This window comes from Rhinoraja longicauda, chromosome 40 (genome assembly GCF_053455715.1).
Source record: "Rhinoraja longicauda isolate Sanriku21f chromosome 40, sRhiLon1.1, whole genome shotgun sequence".
In the NCBI taxonomy this organism is placed as follows: Eukaryota; Metazoa; Chordata; class Chondrichthyes; order Rajiformes; family Arhynchobatidae; genus Rhinoraja; species Rhinoraja longicauda.
Genome location: NC_135992.1, coordinates 5,484,799 through 5,499,798, shown reverse-complemented (window position 1 = coordinate 5,499,798; position 15,000 = coordinate 5,484,799). Strand labels below are relative to the sequence as shown.

Here is a 15,000-nt window from a genome sequence, read left to right as displayed (position 1 = left end):
TGGGGGGAGGGGAAGGGGAGGGAGTGGGAAAGGAGGGGGGAGGGGAGGGGTGAGGGAGGGAGGGGGGTGGAAGGGAGGGCGGAGCGGAGAGGGTGCTGCACCAATGCACGAGAGGTTTGGGCCCAACGATCCACTTGGTCTTAGATTTAGAGATACAGCACAGAAACAGGCCCTTCGGCCCACCGGGTCCGTGCCGCCCAGCGATCCCCGCACATTAACACTATCCTACACCCACTAGGGACAATTTTTACATTTACCCAGCCAATTAACCTACAAACCTGTACGTCTTTGGTCTAGTATATTACTAAAAATCTCATCTTGTATACACATATATATATATATATATGTGTGTGTGTGTTCCTGAAATTCAGCAAAAACGGTACACGATAGCACACCTTTTAGGGACACCTTACTCGCCATTGGCCTGCGGTGTGAGGGATCACGCAGTAACAAGTTTCGTTCAAATTGTCGCGCTACCGTGTACCGCTTTGGCTGAATTTCAGACACCTATCCCATAAAATAAACATCGCCATTTTGATCCAATACTTGCGTGTTCAATGTTGTCGTTTAATGTGTGCTTCGTTGAGTATTATAATACTCCAACACCTGGAGTATTGCGTACAGTTTTGGTCTCCTAATCTGAGGAAAGACATTCTAGCCTTAGAGGGAGTACAGAGAAGGTTCACCAGATTGATTCCTGGGATGGCAGGACTTTCATATGAAGAAAGACTGGATAGACTCGGCTTGTACTCGCTGGAATTTAGAAGACTGAGGGGGGATCTTATAGAAACATATAAAATTCTTAAGGGGTTGGAGAGGCTAGATGCGGGAAGATTGTTCCCGATGTTGGGGAAGTTCGGAACCAGGGGTCACAGCTTAAGGATAAGGGGGAAGTCTTTTAGGACCGAGATGAGAAAACATTTCTTCACACAGAGAGTGGTGAGTCTGTGGAATTCTCTGCCACAGAAGGTAGTTGAGGCCAGTTCATTGGCTATATTTAAGAGGGAGTTAGATGTGGCCCTTGTGGCTAAAGGGATCAGGGTGTATGGAGAGAAGGCAGGTACGGGATACTGAGTTGGATGATCAGCCATGATCATATTGAATGGCGGTGCAGGCTCAAAGGGCCAAATGGCCTACTCCTGCACCTATTTTCTATGTTTCTATGTTTCTATGTTTCTATGTTGAAGGGCGGCTCCTGAGGTAAGTACTCAAGCTTTCTTCAAGTTAAAGCTTGACCACTCAATAATATTAAAATGTTGTGTCTTTGTTATCATCGGCCGCTGTCGTTGTGGGAACCCAACGTGTCCACGGATTGTCCGGTACTCACGAAAGCTCCTTGTCCCCTCTCTCTATTGCAGGTCTGCCAAGCTACTCTGCGGAGAGTTCTGTCGACGGTCAGTATACCCTCTGTTCCTTGTCTAACTCTCTAGGGATCGGGGGCAGAAGGGATAGGAGTAGAATTAGGCCCATTCGGCCCATCACTCCGCCATTCAATCATGGCTGATCCGTCTCTCCCTCCTAACCCCATTCTCCTGCCCTCTCCCCATGACCCCTGACACCCGCACTGATCAAGAATCTATCTACCTCCGCCTTAAAGAATATCTATCGACTAGGCCTCCACACCCCTCTGCAGCAAAGAATTCCACAGATTCACCACCCTCTGACTAAATAAATTTCTCCTCGTCTCCTTCCTAAAAGAACGTCCTTTAATTCTGAGGCTGTGCCCTCTGGTCCTAGACTCTCCCACCAGTGGAAACATCCTCTCCACATCCACTCTATCCAGGCCTTTCATTATTTAGTACCTTTCAATGAGGTCCCCCCTCATCCTTCTAAACTCCAGCGAGTACAGGCCCAGTGCCAACAAACGCTCATCGTATGTCATAGAATCATAGTCATAGAGTGATACAGTGTGGAAACAGGCCCTTCAGCCCAACTTGCTCACACCGGCCAGCGTGTCCCAGCTACACTAGTCCCAACTGCCTGCGCTTGGTCCATATCCCTCCAAACCTGTCCTATCCATGTGCCTGTATGGGGCAAATGCGGGCAGGTGGGACTAGTACTGCTGGGACATGTTGGCCGGTGAGGGCAAGGGTCAGTCCCACGCTGTGTCACTCTACGACTCCAGTAGCCAAAGGCAAGGGACAACGGCTTTGCAAAACAGCAGGAAGACCATGTGGGTGCCAGGGGTGGAGATTTCGGGAGAGTGGACAGACATCTAACCGACAATGACCCTTAGCGGACAGGTCCACCTGGTTGCGATGGTCTCCAGACCGTCAGGAGATGGTTAATGGTGTTTCCAATACTGTGGGTAGACGCAAAATGCTGGAGTAACTCAGCGGGTCGGGCAGCATCTCGGGAGGGAAGGAATGGGTGACGTTTCGGGTCGAGACCCTTCTTCAGACAAGGGATTAACGTTTAGTGCAAGGTAAAGCCAGCAAGGTCTGATCAAGGATAGTCCGAGGCAAAGTCCGAGACCCGAAACGTCACCCATTCCTTCCCTCCCGAGCTGCTGCCTGACCCACTGAGTTACACCAGCATTTTGTGTCTACCTTCGATTTACACCTGCATCTGCAGATTTTTTCAGCACTCCTTTCCAATAGACAATAGACAATAGGTGCAGGAGGAGGCCATTCGGCCCATCGAGCCAGCACCGCCATTCAATGTGATCATGGCTGATCATTCTCAATCAGTACCCCGTTCCTGCCTTCTCCCCATACCCCCTGACTCCGCTATCCTTAAGAGCTCTATCCAGCTCTCTCTTGAATGCATTCAGAGAATTGGCCTCCACTGCCTTCTGAGGCAGAGAATTCGACAGATTCACAACTCTCTCATCTCAGTTCTAAATGGCCTACCCCTTATTCTTAAACTGTGGCCCCTTGTTCTGGACTCCCCCAACATTGGGAACATGTTTTCTGCCTCTAACATGTCCAACCCCTTAATAATCTTATACGTTTCGATAAGATCCCCTCTCATCCTTCTACATTCCAGTGTATACAAGCCTAGTCGCTCCAGTCTTTCAACAGGACCGTTGCAGAGTGAACAGGAATACAGGTGCACTTTGAAACAGTGTGAGGCCTGCACTCTCTTCCCATTTTACAATCCAACATCGTTTTCTTTTCCAGATTCCAAGGAAAGTGCCGGAAGGGAAGTCATTCCGATCGGATCCACAGAGGACGATGGTTGGTGAATCTCTCTGTCTGGGGACTTAGACGTTGGGCTTTTTGGAGATACAGCGTGGAGACAGGTCCTGGGGCCCAGCGCGTGTAGGGAGGGTAGACACAACGAGCTGGGGCCACTCAGCAGGACAGGCAGCGTCTCTGGAGGAAAGGGACAGGCAACGTTCAGGGGGTCGGGGCCCGTCTGAAGGAGGGTCTCGACCCCAAACGCCAGCGTCCCCTCCCCTTTCCTCCAGAGATTCTGCCTGGAGCCGCTGAGTTGCTCCAGCTTGTCGTGCCTGCTTTGGCCCACCCAGCCCGCCCGCTCACACTAGTTCCCCCTTATCCCACCTTCTCGTCCACTCCCTACGCACCAGGGGGCAATTTACAGAGAGCCGATTAACCCACGAGCCCGCACGTCACTTTGGAGTGCGGGAGGAAGTCCGGAGCACCCGGAGGGAACCCACGCGGTCGCGGGGAGAACCTGCAAACTCCGCGCAGGCAGCAGCGCGGGTCGGGATGGAACCCGTGTCTCTGGCGCTGTGAGGCGGCAACTCTACCGCCGCGCCACCGTGCCTGACGTTATTTGGAGCAGATTTGGACAGTGAGCACAGAGCTGGTCTCTCTACCACGATAAGCGATTGGGCCCCCGGGAGAGTTGCCAGGGCGATAGACGTGCTGCCTCACAGCGCCAGAGACCCGGGTTCGATCCCGACAACGGGTGCTGTCTGTACGGATCATCTAGGTCGGGCTGCCAACGCGCCAAAAGGGACAAAGGTCCTTCGCGGAGAGAGCGGAGCGTTCCCACCCCGGGGCCGAGTGTGTCGGGGGGGGGGGGGGGGTCACAGGGGGGTCTTGGAAAACCCACCGTGTGCTCGGGAAACTGAAACCCTCTTCCTTCTGTTTCAGACTCTGCCGAGAACGAGAGTGGGCCGGATACTAAAGGTAGTTCCCCTGAAGTGTGAACTGCTATGGTCATAGAGTCACAGAGTGATACAGCGTGGAAACAGGCCCTTCGGCCCAACTCGCCCACACCGGCCAACATGTCCCAGCTATACTAGTCCCACCTGCCTGCGCTCGGTCCATATCCCTCCAAACCTGACCTATCTATGTACCTGTCTAACTGTTTCTTAAACGTTGGGATAGTCCCAGCCTCAACTACCTCCTCTGGCAGCTCGTTCCATACACCCACCACCCTCTGTGTGAAAAAGTTACCCCTCAGATTCCTATTAAATCTTTTCCCCTCCACCTTGAACCTATGTCCTCTGGTCCTCGATTCCCCGACTCTGGGCAAGAGACTCTGTGCGTCCACCCGATCTATTCCTCTCGTGATTTTGTACACCTCTGTAAGATCGCCCCTCATCCTCCTGCGCTCCAAGGAATAGAGACCCAGCCTGCTCAACCTCTCCCTGTAGCTCACACCCTCTAGTCCTGGCAACATCCTCGTAAAAAGAGTTTAGTTTACAGTCTGGTTTAGTTTAGTTTAGTTTAGAGATACAGTGTGGAAACTGCCCCTTAGGCTCACAGGGTCGACACAGGTTGACCACTAATCGAGCAATTAATCTGATCCAAAATCTCTCCAGTGGTAGAGTTGCTGCCTCACAGCGCCGGAGACCCGGGTTCAATCCCGACCTTGGTTGCTGTCTGTACGGAGTTTGCACGTTCTCCCCGTGACCACGTGGGTTTTCTCCGGGTGCTCCGGTTTCCTCCCACATTCCAAAGGACGTCCAGGTTTGCAGGTTGACCGCCTTAACTGTTTAGTTTAGTTTCGTTTATTGTCACCTGTACCGAGGTCCAGTGAAAAGCTTTTTTTGCCGGTCAGCAATGGGCAACATCTTGTGGCTTAGGAGGGAACTGCAGGTACTGGCTTATACCGAAGACAGATACAAAGTGCTGGAGTAACTCAGCGGGTCAGGCAGCATCTCTGGGGGAAAAGGGAACGTGTGACGTCTCGGGTGGGAACCCGTCTCCGGTCTTCTTCGGAGTCTGAAGAAAGGTTCCGACCCAAAAGGCCACCCATCCTTTTTCTCCAGAGATGCCGCCTGGCCCGCTGAGTTACTCCAGCACTCCGAGGTGCATGAAGTGAAACTCTTTCCTTTCTCTTCCAGATTCTGCGGAGAAAGACGGTCACTCTGCATCTCGAGGTACGGATATCTCTGATTACAACGTCCGCCTGAACTCTTTCATTCTCCCTCCCACTCCCACACTGACCTCTCTGTCCTGGGCCTCCTCCACTGTCAGAGTGAGGCCCAGCGCAAATTGGAGGAACAGCATCTCATATTTCGCTTGGGCAGCTTACAGCCCAGCGGTATGAACGTTGACTTCTTTAGCTTCAGGTAGCCCCAGCATTCCCTCCCTCTCCATCCCTCCCCCACCCAAGTCGCACCAGCTTCTCGTTCTCACCCAGCAAACAGCTCGCAACGGCCTGTCTCCTCTATCATCGTTGCTTTTTTGCGTATCTTTCATTCATTGTTCTTTATCTCTCTACATCATCGTCTATATCTCTCTTTATCCCTGACTAGTCTGAAGAAGGGTCTCGACCCGAAACGTCACCCATTCCTTCTCTCCAGAGATGCTGCCTGACCCGCTGAGTTACTCCAGCTTTTTGCGTCTATCTTCGAGAGAGAGATACAGACGGTGATATAGAGAGATATGGAACAGATGAATGAAAGACATGCAAAAATATATATTTTTTAAAGGATGATTATCTGGGTAAGACTCACCTCATGTGGCGTTGAAAAGACGTTTGGATGGGCACATGGATGTGCCGGGAATGGAGGGGATATGGATCATGTGCAGGCAGATAAGAGTTGGACTTGGCTTCGTGTTCGGCACAGACATTGTGGGCCGAAGGGCCTGATCCTGTGCAGTACTGTTCTTTGTTCTGTAGGGGTGCTGTTCACGGAGAGCTACTGAGATGAGTGCGGGTAGGGTTGCCAACTATCTCACTCCCAAATACGGGACAGGGTGACGTCACCGCCCCGCGCCCCACGTGACCTCACCCAGCCAGCGGCCATGTGCTCCCGCTCCACCAATGGCGGCAGCGCGGGCCGGGAGGCAGGTTGCTAGGCAACCTCCATTGTGCGGCGCCCGGGCCTCCGGGCCTAGACTGTCAAGAGCTAAAATGTCGGAAACCTAGGGTGTCGGGACCTAAACTGTCGGGACCTAGAGCGTCGGGGCCTACAGTGTCGGGGCCTACAGTGTCGGGGCCTTCAGTGTCGGGGCCTACAGTGTCGGGGCCTACAGTGTCGGGGCCTACAGTGTCGGGGCCTACAGTGTCGGGGCCTACAGCGTTCCCTGGGCCTACAGTGTCGAGGCCTACAGTGTCGGGGCCTACAGCGTCGGGGCCTTCAGCGTCTGGGCCTACAGTGTCGGGGCCTACAGCGCCCCCCGGGCCTACAGTGTCGGGGCCTACAGTGTCGGGGCCTACAGTGTCCGGGCCTACAGTGTCCGGGCCCATAGTGTCGGGGCCTACAGTGTCCGGACCTACAGCGTCCGGGCCTACAGTGTCCCCTGGGCCTAATGCGGGACAAGGGCGGTCCCGTATGGGACAAACCAATTTAGCCCAAAATACGGGATGTCCCGGCTAATACGGGCCAGTTGGCGACCCTAAGTGCGGGTGTAAAGTGTACGTGAGTGTGCCCAAAGGTTTGCGTGTGACGTAGACACACTTTAACACTGTGATCCCGCCACTCTCACTCCCGTTCTATGGTGAGAAATTGCCTTTTTGAATTTCAGATTCCAAAGAAAGTGGTGAAAGGAAAATCAAAGGCCTTGGATCCAGCGACGATGATGGTTTGTAGACCTTGCTGTGGGAGGAGGGGGGGGAGGGGGGTGAGGGGGGGGGGGGGAAGAGGGGAGGGTTATTGCCTGCTCTAACGTACAGGAACAAACACCAGAGTCACGGGAGACCCCCAACAGGGTCTATTGTTGACACCGTTAGGATAGAGAGGACGCAGCGGTAGAGTTGCTGCCTCACAGCGCCGGAGTCCCGGGTTCCATCCCGACTACGGGTGCTGTCTGCGCAGGAGTTTGTACGTTCTCCACGTGACCGCGTGGGTTTTCTCCGGGCGCTCCGGTTTCCTCCCACACTCCAAAGATGTACAGGTTGCCTAAGTTGATTGCCTCCTGCAAATTGTCCCTAGTGCGTCGGATAGTGTTCGCTAACGGGCTGATTGCCGGTCTCGGTGGGCCGAAGAGCCTGTTTCCACACTGTATCTCTGAACTAATCTGAACTATGTTCAGAGTTTCTGGTAAATAATCGAACTGGGGGGGGTGTCACCAGCCCTGGTGAAAGGTGTGTTGGTGTTCACAGTTAGAGTGGGTACTTTGCGAACTGTCTTGAGTAACTGACCGCGTGATCGGAAAACTGGAGCCCCTCTTCCTTCTGTCTCAGACTCTGCCGAGAACGAGAGTGGGCCGGATACTAAAGGTAGTTCTCCTGATCTGTGAACACTGGGTTAGGGTGAAATATTATATGACCAGGAGGGGAGGACTTTAAACCGTTCTGACAGAGAGATCCCGGCAACATCAGAGACTGACAGATTCCAGATTAGTAGGAGGCAGGCACAAAATGCCGGAGTAACTCAGCGGGTCAGGCAGCATCTCGGGAGAGAAGGAATGGGTGACGTTTCGGGTCGAGACCCTTCTTCAGACAATAGACAATAGGTACAGGAGTAGGCCATTCGGCCCTTCAAGCCAGCACCGCCATTCAATGTGATCATGGCTGATCATTCTCAATCAGTACCCCGTTCCTGCCTTCTCCCCATACCCCCTGACTCCGCTATCCTTAAGAGCTCTATCTAGCTCTCTCTTTAATGTATTCAGAGAATTGGCCTCCACTGCCTTCTGAGGCAGAGAATTCCACAGGTTCACAACTCTCTGACTAAAAAAGTTTTTCCTCATCTCTGTTCTAAATGGCCTACCCCTTATTCTTAAACTGTGGGCCCTGGTTCTGGACTCCCCCAACATTGGGAACATGTTTCCTGCCTCTAACGTGTCCAATCCCTTAATAATCTTATACGTTTCGATAAGATCCCCTCTCATCCTTCTAAATTCCAGTGTATACAAGCTTAGTCGCTCCAGTCTTTCAACATATGACAGTCCTGCCATTCCGGGAATTAACCTAGTAAACCTACGCTGCACGCCCTCAATGGCAAGAATATCCTTCCTCAAATTTGGAGACCAAAACTGCACACAGTACTCCAGGTGCGGTCTCACTAGGGCCCTGTACAACTGCAGAAGGACCTCTTTGCTCCTATACTCAACTCCTCTTGTTATGAAGGCCAACATTCCATTGGCTTTCTTCACTGCCTGCTGTACCTGCATGCTTCCTTTCAGTGACTGATGCACTAGGACACCCAGATCTCGTTGTACGTCCCCTGTTCCAGACTCCAGCATTTTGTGTCTACCTTCGATTTTACACCAGCGTCTCCAGTTTTTTTCCTACTAGATTAGTAGGAGACGAGGAGGAATTCCTTTAGTCAGAGGGTGGTGAATCTGTGGAACTCATTGCCACAGACGGCTGTGGAGGTCAAGTCAGTGGATATTTTTAAGGCGGAGATTGACAGATTCTTGATTAGTGCGGGTGTCAGGGGTTGTGGGGAGAAGGCAGGAGAATGGGGTTGGGAGGGAGAGATAGATCAGCCATGACTGAATGGCGGAGTAGACTCGATGGGCCGAATGGCCTAATTCTGCTCCTATCACTTTTGATCTTACGACCTCCAGCAGCAACAAGTCCTCAATTTTCCACAGAAACAACAAAAAAAACGTAAATGGGTATCAGATCAAAACAGGATCACAATGTAATCGAGAGAGAGAGAGAGAGAGAGAGAGAGGAGAGAACGGATTGATACTGACCTGCAGACTCATCAGAGCGCCTGGAAATCACTGCGACAGAGAGAGAGAGAGAGAGAGAGAGAGAGAGAGAGAGAGAGAGATCAATGTTAAATCACAGCTTATAGTGAGACAGCTACAGTCAGGCTATTCACAATTGGGAATGTCTGAACATGTTCTAGTGCAGAAATAAAGAGCTGCAGATGCTGGTTAATGTACAAAAGGACACAGTTTGCTGAGGACACATATCAGCGGGTCGGGCAGCATCCCTGGAGAACGTGGATAGGCGTCAATTCGGGCCGAGACCCTTGTGGGTGTATACACTGAAACCATTTTTTCTTTTGTTTCCAGATTCTGTAGAGAAAGAGAGTCACTCTAAATCTCAAGGTAGGGATATTTACCTTTGCAACGTTTCCCAGCAGCCTTCACTGGCAAACAATCCATTGACAATTGCACAAAACACTCTGGGTGAATGTAAATGGCCGATGGTTGGCATGGACTCGGTGGGCCGAAGGGCCTGTTTCCATCCTTTCTCTCTCTGTGCCACAAACTTGGAGCCATTTGCACTGTCGTGGTAAACAGTTGGGCCCTAATCCCACTGCCCTCTTTAGCCAGAGTTGGGGGAGTCCAGAACCAGGGGCCACAGTTTAAGAATAAGGGGTGGGCCATTTAGAACGGAGATGGGGAAAAACTTTTTCAGTCAGAGAGTTGTGAATCTGTGGAATTCTCTGCCTCAGAAGGCAGTGGAGGCCAATTCTCTGAATGCATTCAAGAGAGAGCTGGATAGAGCTCTTAAGGATAGCGGAGTCAGGGGGTATGGGGAGAAGGCAGGAACGGGGTACTGATTGGGAATGATCAGCCATGATCACATTGAATGGTGGTGCTGGCTCGAAGGGCCGAATGGCCTCCTCCTGCACCTATTGTCTATTGTCTATTGTCAGAGGGCGGTGAATCTGGGGAAATTCTTTGCCACAGATGGCTGTGGAGGTCAAGTCAAGTCAAGTCAAGTTTATTTGTCACGTGCACACACACGATGTGCAGTGAAATGAAAGTGGCAATGCCTGCGGATTGTGCACAAAAAAGAATTACAGTTACAGCATATAAATAAAGTTAATAAGTTACTATAGTGTAGACAAAAATGTAGTCTCTGGAGTTATAAAAGTTAACAGTCCTGATGGCCTGTGGGAAGAAACTCCGTCTCATCCTCTCCGTTTTCACAGCGTGACAGCGGAGGCGTTTGCCTGATCGTAGCAGCTGGAACAGACTGTTGCTGGGGTGGCAGGGGTCCCTCATGATCTTGCTTGCTCTGGATCTGCACCTCCTGATGTATAGGTCCTGCAGGGGGGCGAGTGTAGTTCCCATGGTGCGTTCTGCCGAACGCACTACTCTCTGCAGGGCCATCCTATCCTGGGCAGAGCTGTTCCCAAACCAGACTGTAATGTTGCCGGACAGGATGCTCTCTACAGCCCCAGAGTAGAAGCAATGAAGGATCCTCAGAGACACTCTGAATTTCCTCAGCTGTCTAAGGTGGTAAAGGCGCTGCCTTGCCTTACCCACCAGTGCGGCAATGTGCGTTGCCCACGTCAGATCCTCTGTGATGTGGACTCCCAGATATTTAAAGCTGCTCACCCTATCCACAGTAGACCCATTTATCTCCAGTGGCGTGTACGTCCTTGGATGTTGAGCCCTTCTAAAGTCCACAGTCAGCTCCTTAGTTTTTGTGACATTCAAGAGGAGGCTATTGTCCTGACACCAGAGTGCCAGATAAGCCACCTCCTCCCGGTTCCTCCCGCATTCCACAGACATCCAGGTTTGCGGCTTAATTGACTTTGTAAAAAATTGTCCCCGGTGTGTAGGACAATGTTAGTGTGTGGGGTGAACGCTGGTCGGCACGGACACGGTGGGCCAAAGGGCCTGTTTCCTTGCTGTACCTCTGAAGTCTAAAGCTGTGTGGGTCTGTGTGGGTGCACTGTACGTGTGACTGAGTGTGTGACTGAGCGTGTGTGTGTGCATGATTGTCTATGTGTCGGGGCGGCACGGTGGCGCAGCGGTAGAGTTGCCGCCTTACAGCGAATGCAGCGCCTGAGACTCAGGTTCGATCCTGACTACGGGCGCCGTCTGTACGGAGTTTGTACGTTCTCCCCGTGACCTGCGTGGGTTTTCTCCGAGATCTTCGGTTTCCTCCCACACTCCAAAGACGTACAGGTTTGTAGGTTAATTGACTGGGTAAATGTAAAAATCGTCCCTAGTGTGTGTAGGATAGTGTTAGTGTGCGGGGATCGCTGGGCGGCGCGGACTTGGAGGGCCGAAAAAGGCCTGTTTCCGCGCTGTATCTGAAATATGAAAAATAAATAAATAGGAGTAGAATTAGGTTCTACTAATTGGCCCCTCACGTCTTGGGATCGGTGAAGTGAAACTCTTTCCTTTCCCCTCCAGATTCTGCGGAGAAAGACAGTCGTTCTGCATCTCGAGGTACGGATATTTCTGATTCCAATGTCTCCCTGTAACATTCACTGGTGGACAACCCACCCACCCATCGGTGAGGTTTAGAGGGATATGGGCCAAACACGGGCGGGTGGGACTAGTATAGACGGGGCACATTGATCGGCATGGGCAAGCTGGGCCGAAGGGCCTGTGTCCATGGTGTACAAGCTGTATCCGTGCGGAATATGAGGTGCCGTTCCTCCAGTTTGCGCTGGGCCTCACTCTGACAGTGGAGGAGGCCCAGGACAGAGAGGTCAGTGTGGGAATGGGAAGTGGGGGTTAAAATAGTCGGCAACCGGGAGATCCAGTAGGCCTTGGCGGACCGAGCGTACGTGTTGGGCGAAACGGTGGCCTAGTCTGCGCTCGGTCTCGCCGATGTAAAGGAGGCTCGTCGGGGATGGAACGACCGCCAGACATTTTCCGTTTTATAATTAATTACCGGCGTTTGTTTCAGATTCCAGAGAAAGTGGCGAGAGGAAAATCAAAGTGATGGCATCGAGGGAAGATGATGGTACGTAGACGTGTGTGTGGAGATGTCACCTGCACATGTCCTGGGTGGTCATGGTTACTGGGGGAGAGGGATCTTGGGAAAAACGTTCGGAAAACCCAACCGTGAGACCAGGAAACTGAAACCCTCTTCCTTCTGTTTCAGACTCTGCCGAGAACGAGAGTGGGCCGGATACTAAAGGTAGTTCTTACTTTCATTCGTTGAGAGGGAGTGGTTTAGAGCTAGTGTTCGGCACAAGTTCTAGCAGCAGAATTAGGCCATTCGGCTCATGGTCTACCCCGCCATTCAATCATGGCTGATCTATCTCTCCCTCCTAACCCCATTCTCCTGCCTTCTCCCCATAACCCCTGACACCCGCACTAATCAAGAATCTATCTATCTCTGCCTTAAAAATATCCATTGACTTGGCCTCCACAGCCGTCTGTGGCAATGAATTCCCAATTCACCGCACTCTGTCTAAAGAAATTCCTCCTCATCTCCTTCCTAAAGGAACGTCCTTTAATTCTGAGGCTGTGCCCTCTGGTCCTAGACTCTCCCACTAGTGGAAACATCCTCTCCCCATCCACTCGATCCAGGCCGCTCACTATTCGGTAAGTTTCAATGAGGTCCCCCCCTCATCTGGAATGGCGGGACTGTCGTATGTTGAAAGGCTGGAGCGATTGGGCTTGTATACACTGGAATTTAGAAGGATGAGGGGGGATCTTATTGAAACATATAAGATAATTAGGGGATTGAACACATTAGAGGCAGGAAACATGTCCCAATGTTAGGGGAGTCCAGAACAAGGGGCCACAGTTTAAGAATAAGGGGTAGGCCATTTAGAACGGAGATGAGGAAGAACTTTTTCAGTCAGAGAGTTGTGAAGGTGAGGAATTCTCTGCCTCAGAAGGCAGTGGAGGCCAGTTCGTTGGATGCTTTGAAGGGAGAGCTGGATAGAGCTCTTAAGGATAGCGGAGTGAGGGGGTATGGGGAGAAGGCAGGAACGGGGTACTGATTGAGAGTGATCAGCCATGATCGCATTGAATGGCGGTGCTGGCTCGAAGGGCTGAATGGCCTCCTCCTGCACCTATTGTCTATTGTCTATTGTCTATCCTTCTAAACTCCAGCGAGTGCAGGCCCAGTGCGTACAAACGCTCATCGTACGTTAACCCACTCACCCCTGGGATCGTTCTCGTAAACCTCCTCTGGACCCTCTCCAGAGCCAGCACATCCTTCCTCAGGTACGGTGCCCACAATTGCTCACAATACTCCAAATGCGGTCTGACCAGCACCTTATAGAGCCTCAGCATTACATCCCTGTGTTTATATTCTCGTCCTCTCGAAATAACTGCTGGCTTTGCATTTGCCTTCCTTACTGCCGATCCAACTTGCAAGTTGACCTTTTGGGAATCCTGCACCAGCATTCCCCAAGTCCCTTTGCATCTCCCAACTTCACCGGCGTAGAGAGAACTGTCGTTAAAATGGGCGGGAGAGTTTCAGAGCTGCACTGGCAGCTGGGCACAGAAAAGGTCTTGGGATCGGTGAAGTGAAACTCTCTCCTTTCCTCTCCAGAGTCAGCGGAGAAAGAGAGTCGTTCTGCATCTCGAGGTACGGATGTTTCTGATTCCAATGTCTCCCTGTAACATTCGCTGTTGGACAACCCACCCACCCATCCGTGAGGTTTAGAGGGATCTGAGCCAAGTGGACCCATTGGGCCCAAACCTCTCCTGTATTGGTGCAGCACCCTCCCCTCTCCCCCCCCTCCCCTCTCCATCCCCCTCCCCCTCCTCTCCCCCTACTCCTCCCTCCCCCTCCCCCTCCCACTACCCCCCCTTTCCCCTCCCCCCACTCCATCCCCCTCATTCCCCCTTATCCTCCCTCCTCCCCCTCTCTCCCTCCCCCCACCCTCCACCCCTCCCTCCACCTCTCCCCCTACTCCTCCCTCCCCCTCCCCCTCCCACTACCGCCCTTCCCCTCCCCCCACTCCATCCCTCTCATTCCCCCTTATCCTCCCTCCTCCCCCTCTCTCCCTCCCCCCACCCTCCACCCCCTCCCCCTCCTCTCCCCCTACTCCTCCCTCCCCCTCCCCCTCCCCCTCCCACTACCGCCCTTCCCCTCCCCCCACTCCATCCCCCTCATTCCCCCTTATCCTCCCTCCTCCCCCTCTCTCCCCTCCCCCCACCCTCAACCCCCTCCCTCTGCCCCCTCCCCCTCCCGCCACCCCCTCCCACTACCCCCTTCCCACCCCCCCACCATCCCCCTTATCCTCCCTCCTCCCCCTCTCTCCCTCCCCCCTCCCTTTACCTCCTCCTCCTCCTCCCCCTCCCCCCTCCCTCCCTAGGAGATAGATTTAAACTTTAAAATGTGAATAACTTTAAAAATATAACAACGATTTAAATGAAACCTCTTCCATCAGCACCAAAGGGACGACGGTGAGTAAGGTGGGCCTAAAATGGTCGCGCTATCGTGTACTGTATTGGCTGTAGTTCAGGAACAAACAAACAAACAAACGAGAGTTTTAGTGTATAAATGGGCCAAAGGCGGGCGGGTGGGGCTGATGTAGACGGGGCAACCTTGGTCGGCATGGGCAAGCTGGGCCGAAGGGCCTGTGTCCATGGTGTACAAGCTGTATCCGTGTGGAATATGAGGTGCCGTTCCTCCAGTTTGCGCTGGGGCCTCACTCTGACAGTGGAGGAGGCCCAGGACAGAGAGGTCAGTGTGGGAATGTGAAGGGGGGTTAAAATGGTGGGCAACCGGGAGATCCAGTAGGCCTTGGCGGACCGAGCGCACGTGTTGGGCGAAACTGTCACCACGTCTGCGCACGGTCTCGCCGATGTAACGGAGGCTCGTCAGGGATGGAACGACCGCCAGACATTTTCCATTTTATAATTAATGACCGGTGTTTGTTTCAGATTCCAGAGAAAGTGGCGAGAGGAAAATCAAAGTGATGGTATCGAGGGAAGATGATGGTACGTAGACGTGTGTGTGTGGAGATGTCACCTGCACATGTCCTGGGGGTTCATGGTTACTGGGGGAGAG

At 52.6% G+C, this 15,000-nt stretch overlaps 1 protein-coding gene across 20 annotated transcripts in view; it reads left to right on the top strand.

Annotated features, from left to right (window-relative positions):
- LOC144611583 (uncharacterized) overlaps positions 1-15,000 on the top strand; it is a 60,924-nt gene that overhangs the window by 4,575 nt on the left and 41,349 nt on the right. For 19 of the 20 annotated variants that reach the window (XM_078430756.1, XM_078430765.1, XM_078430760.1 and 16 more), the window contains 11 exons: positions 1,359-1,394; positions 3,123-3,179; positions 4,065-4,100; positions 5,264-5,299; positions 6,894-6,950; positions 9,342-9,377; positions 11,427-11,462; positions 11,929-11,985; positions 12,127-12,162; positions 13,534-13,569; positions 14,874-14,930. In XM_078430756.1, coding sequence (XP_078286882.1) covers positions 1,359-1,394; positions 3,123-3,179; positions 4,065-4,100; positions 5,264-5,299; positions 6,894-6,950; positions 9,342-9,377; positions 11,427-11,462; positions 11,929-11,985; positions 12,127-12,162; positions 13,534-13,569; positions 14,874-14,930 — 480 coding nt within the window. The remainder of the gene's footprint in view (positions 1-1,358; positions 1,395-3,122; positions 3,180-4,064; positions 4,101-5,263; positions 5,300-6,893; positions 6,951-9,341; positions 9,378-11,426; positions 11,463-11,928; positions 11,986-12,126; positions 12,163-13,533; positions 13,570-14,873; positions 14,931-15,000) is intronic. The other variant, XM_078430759.1, reaches the window with a different exon arrangement.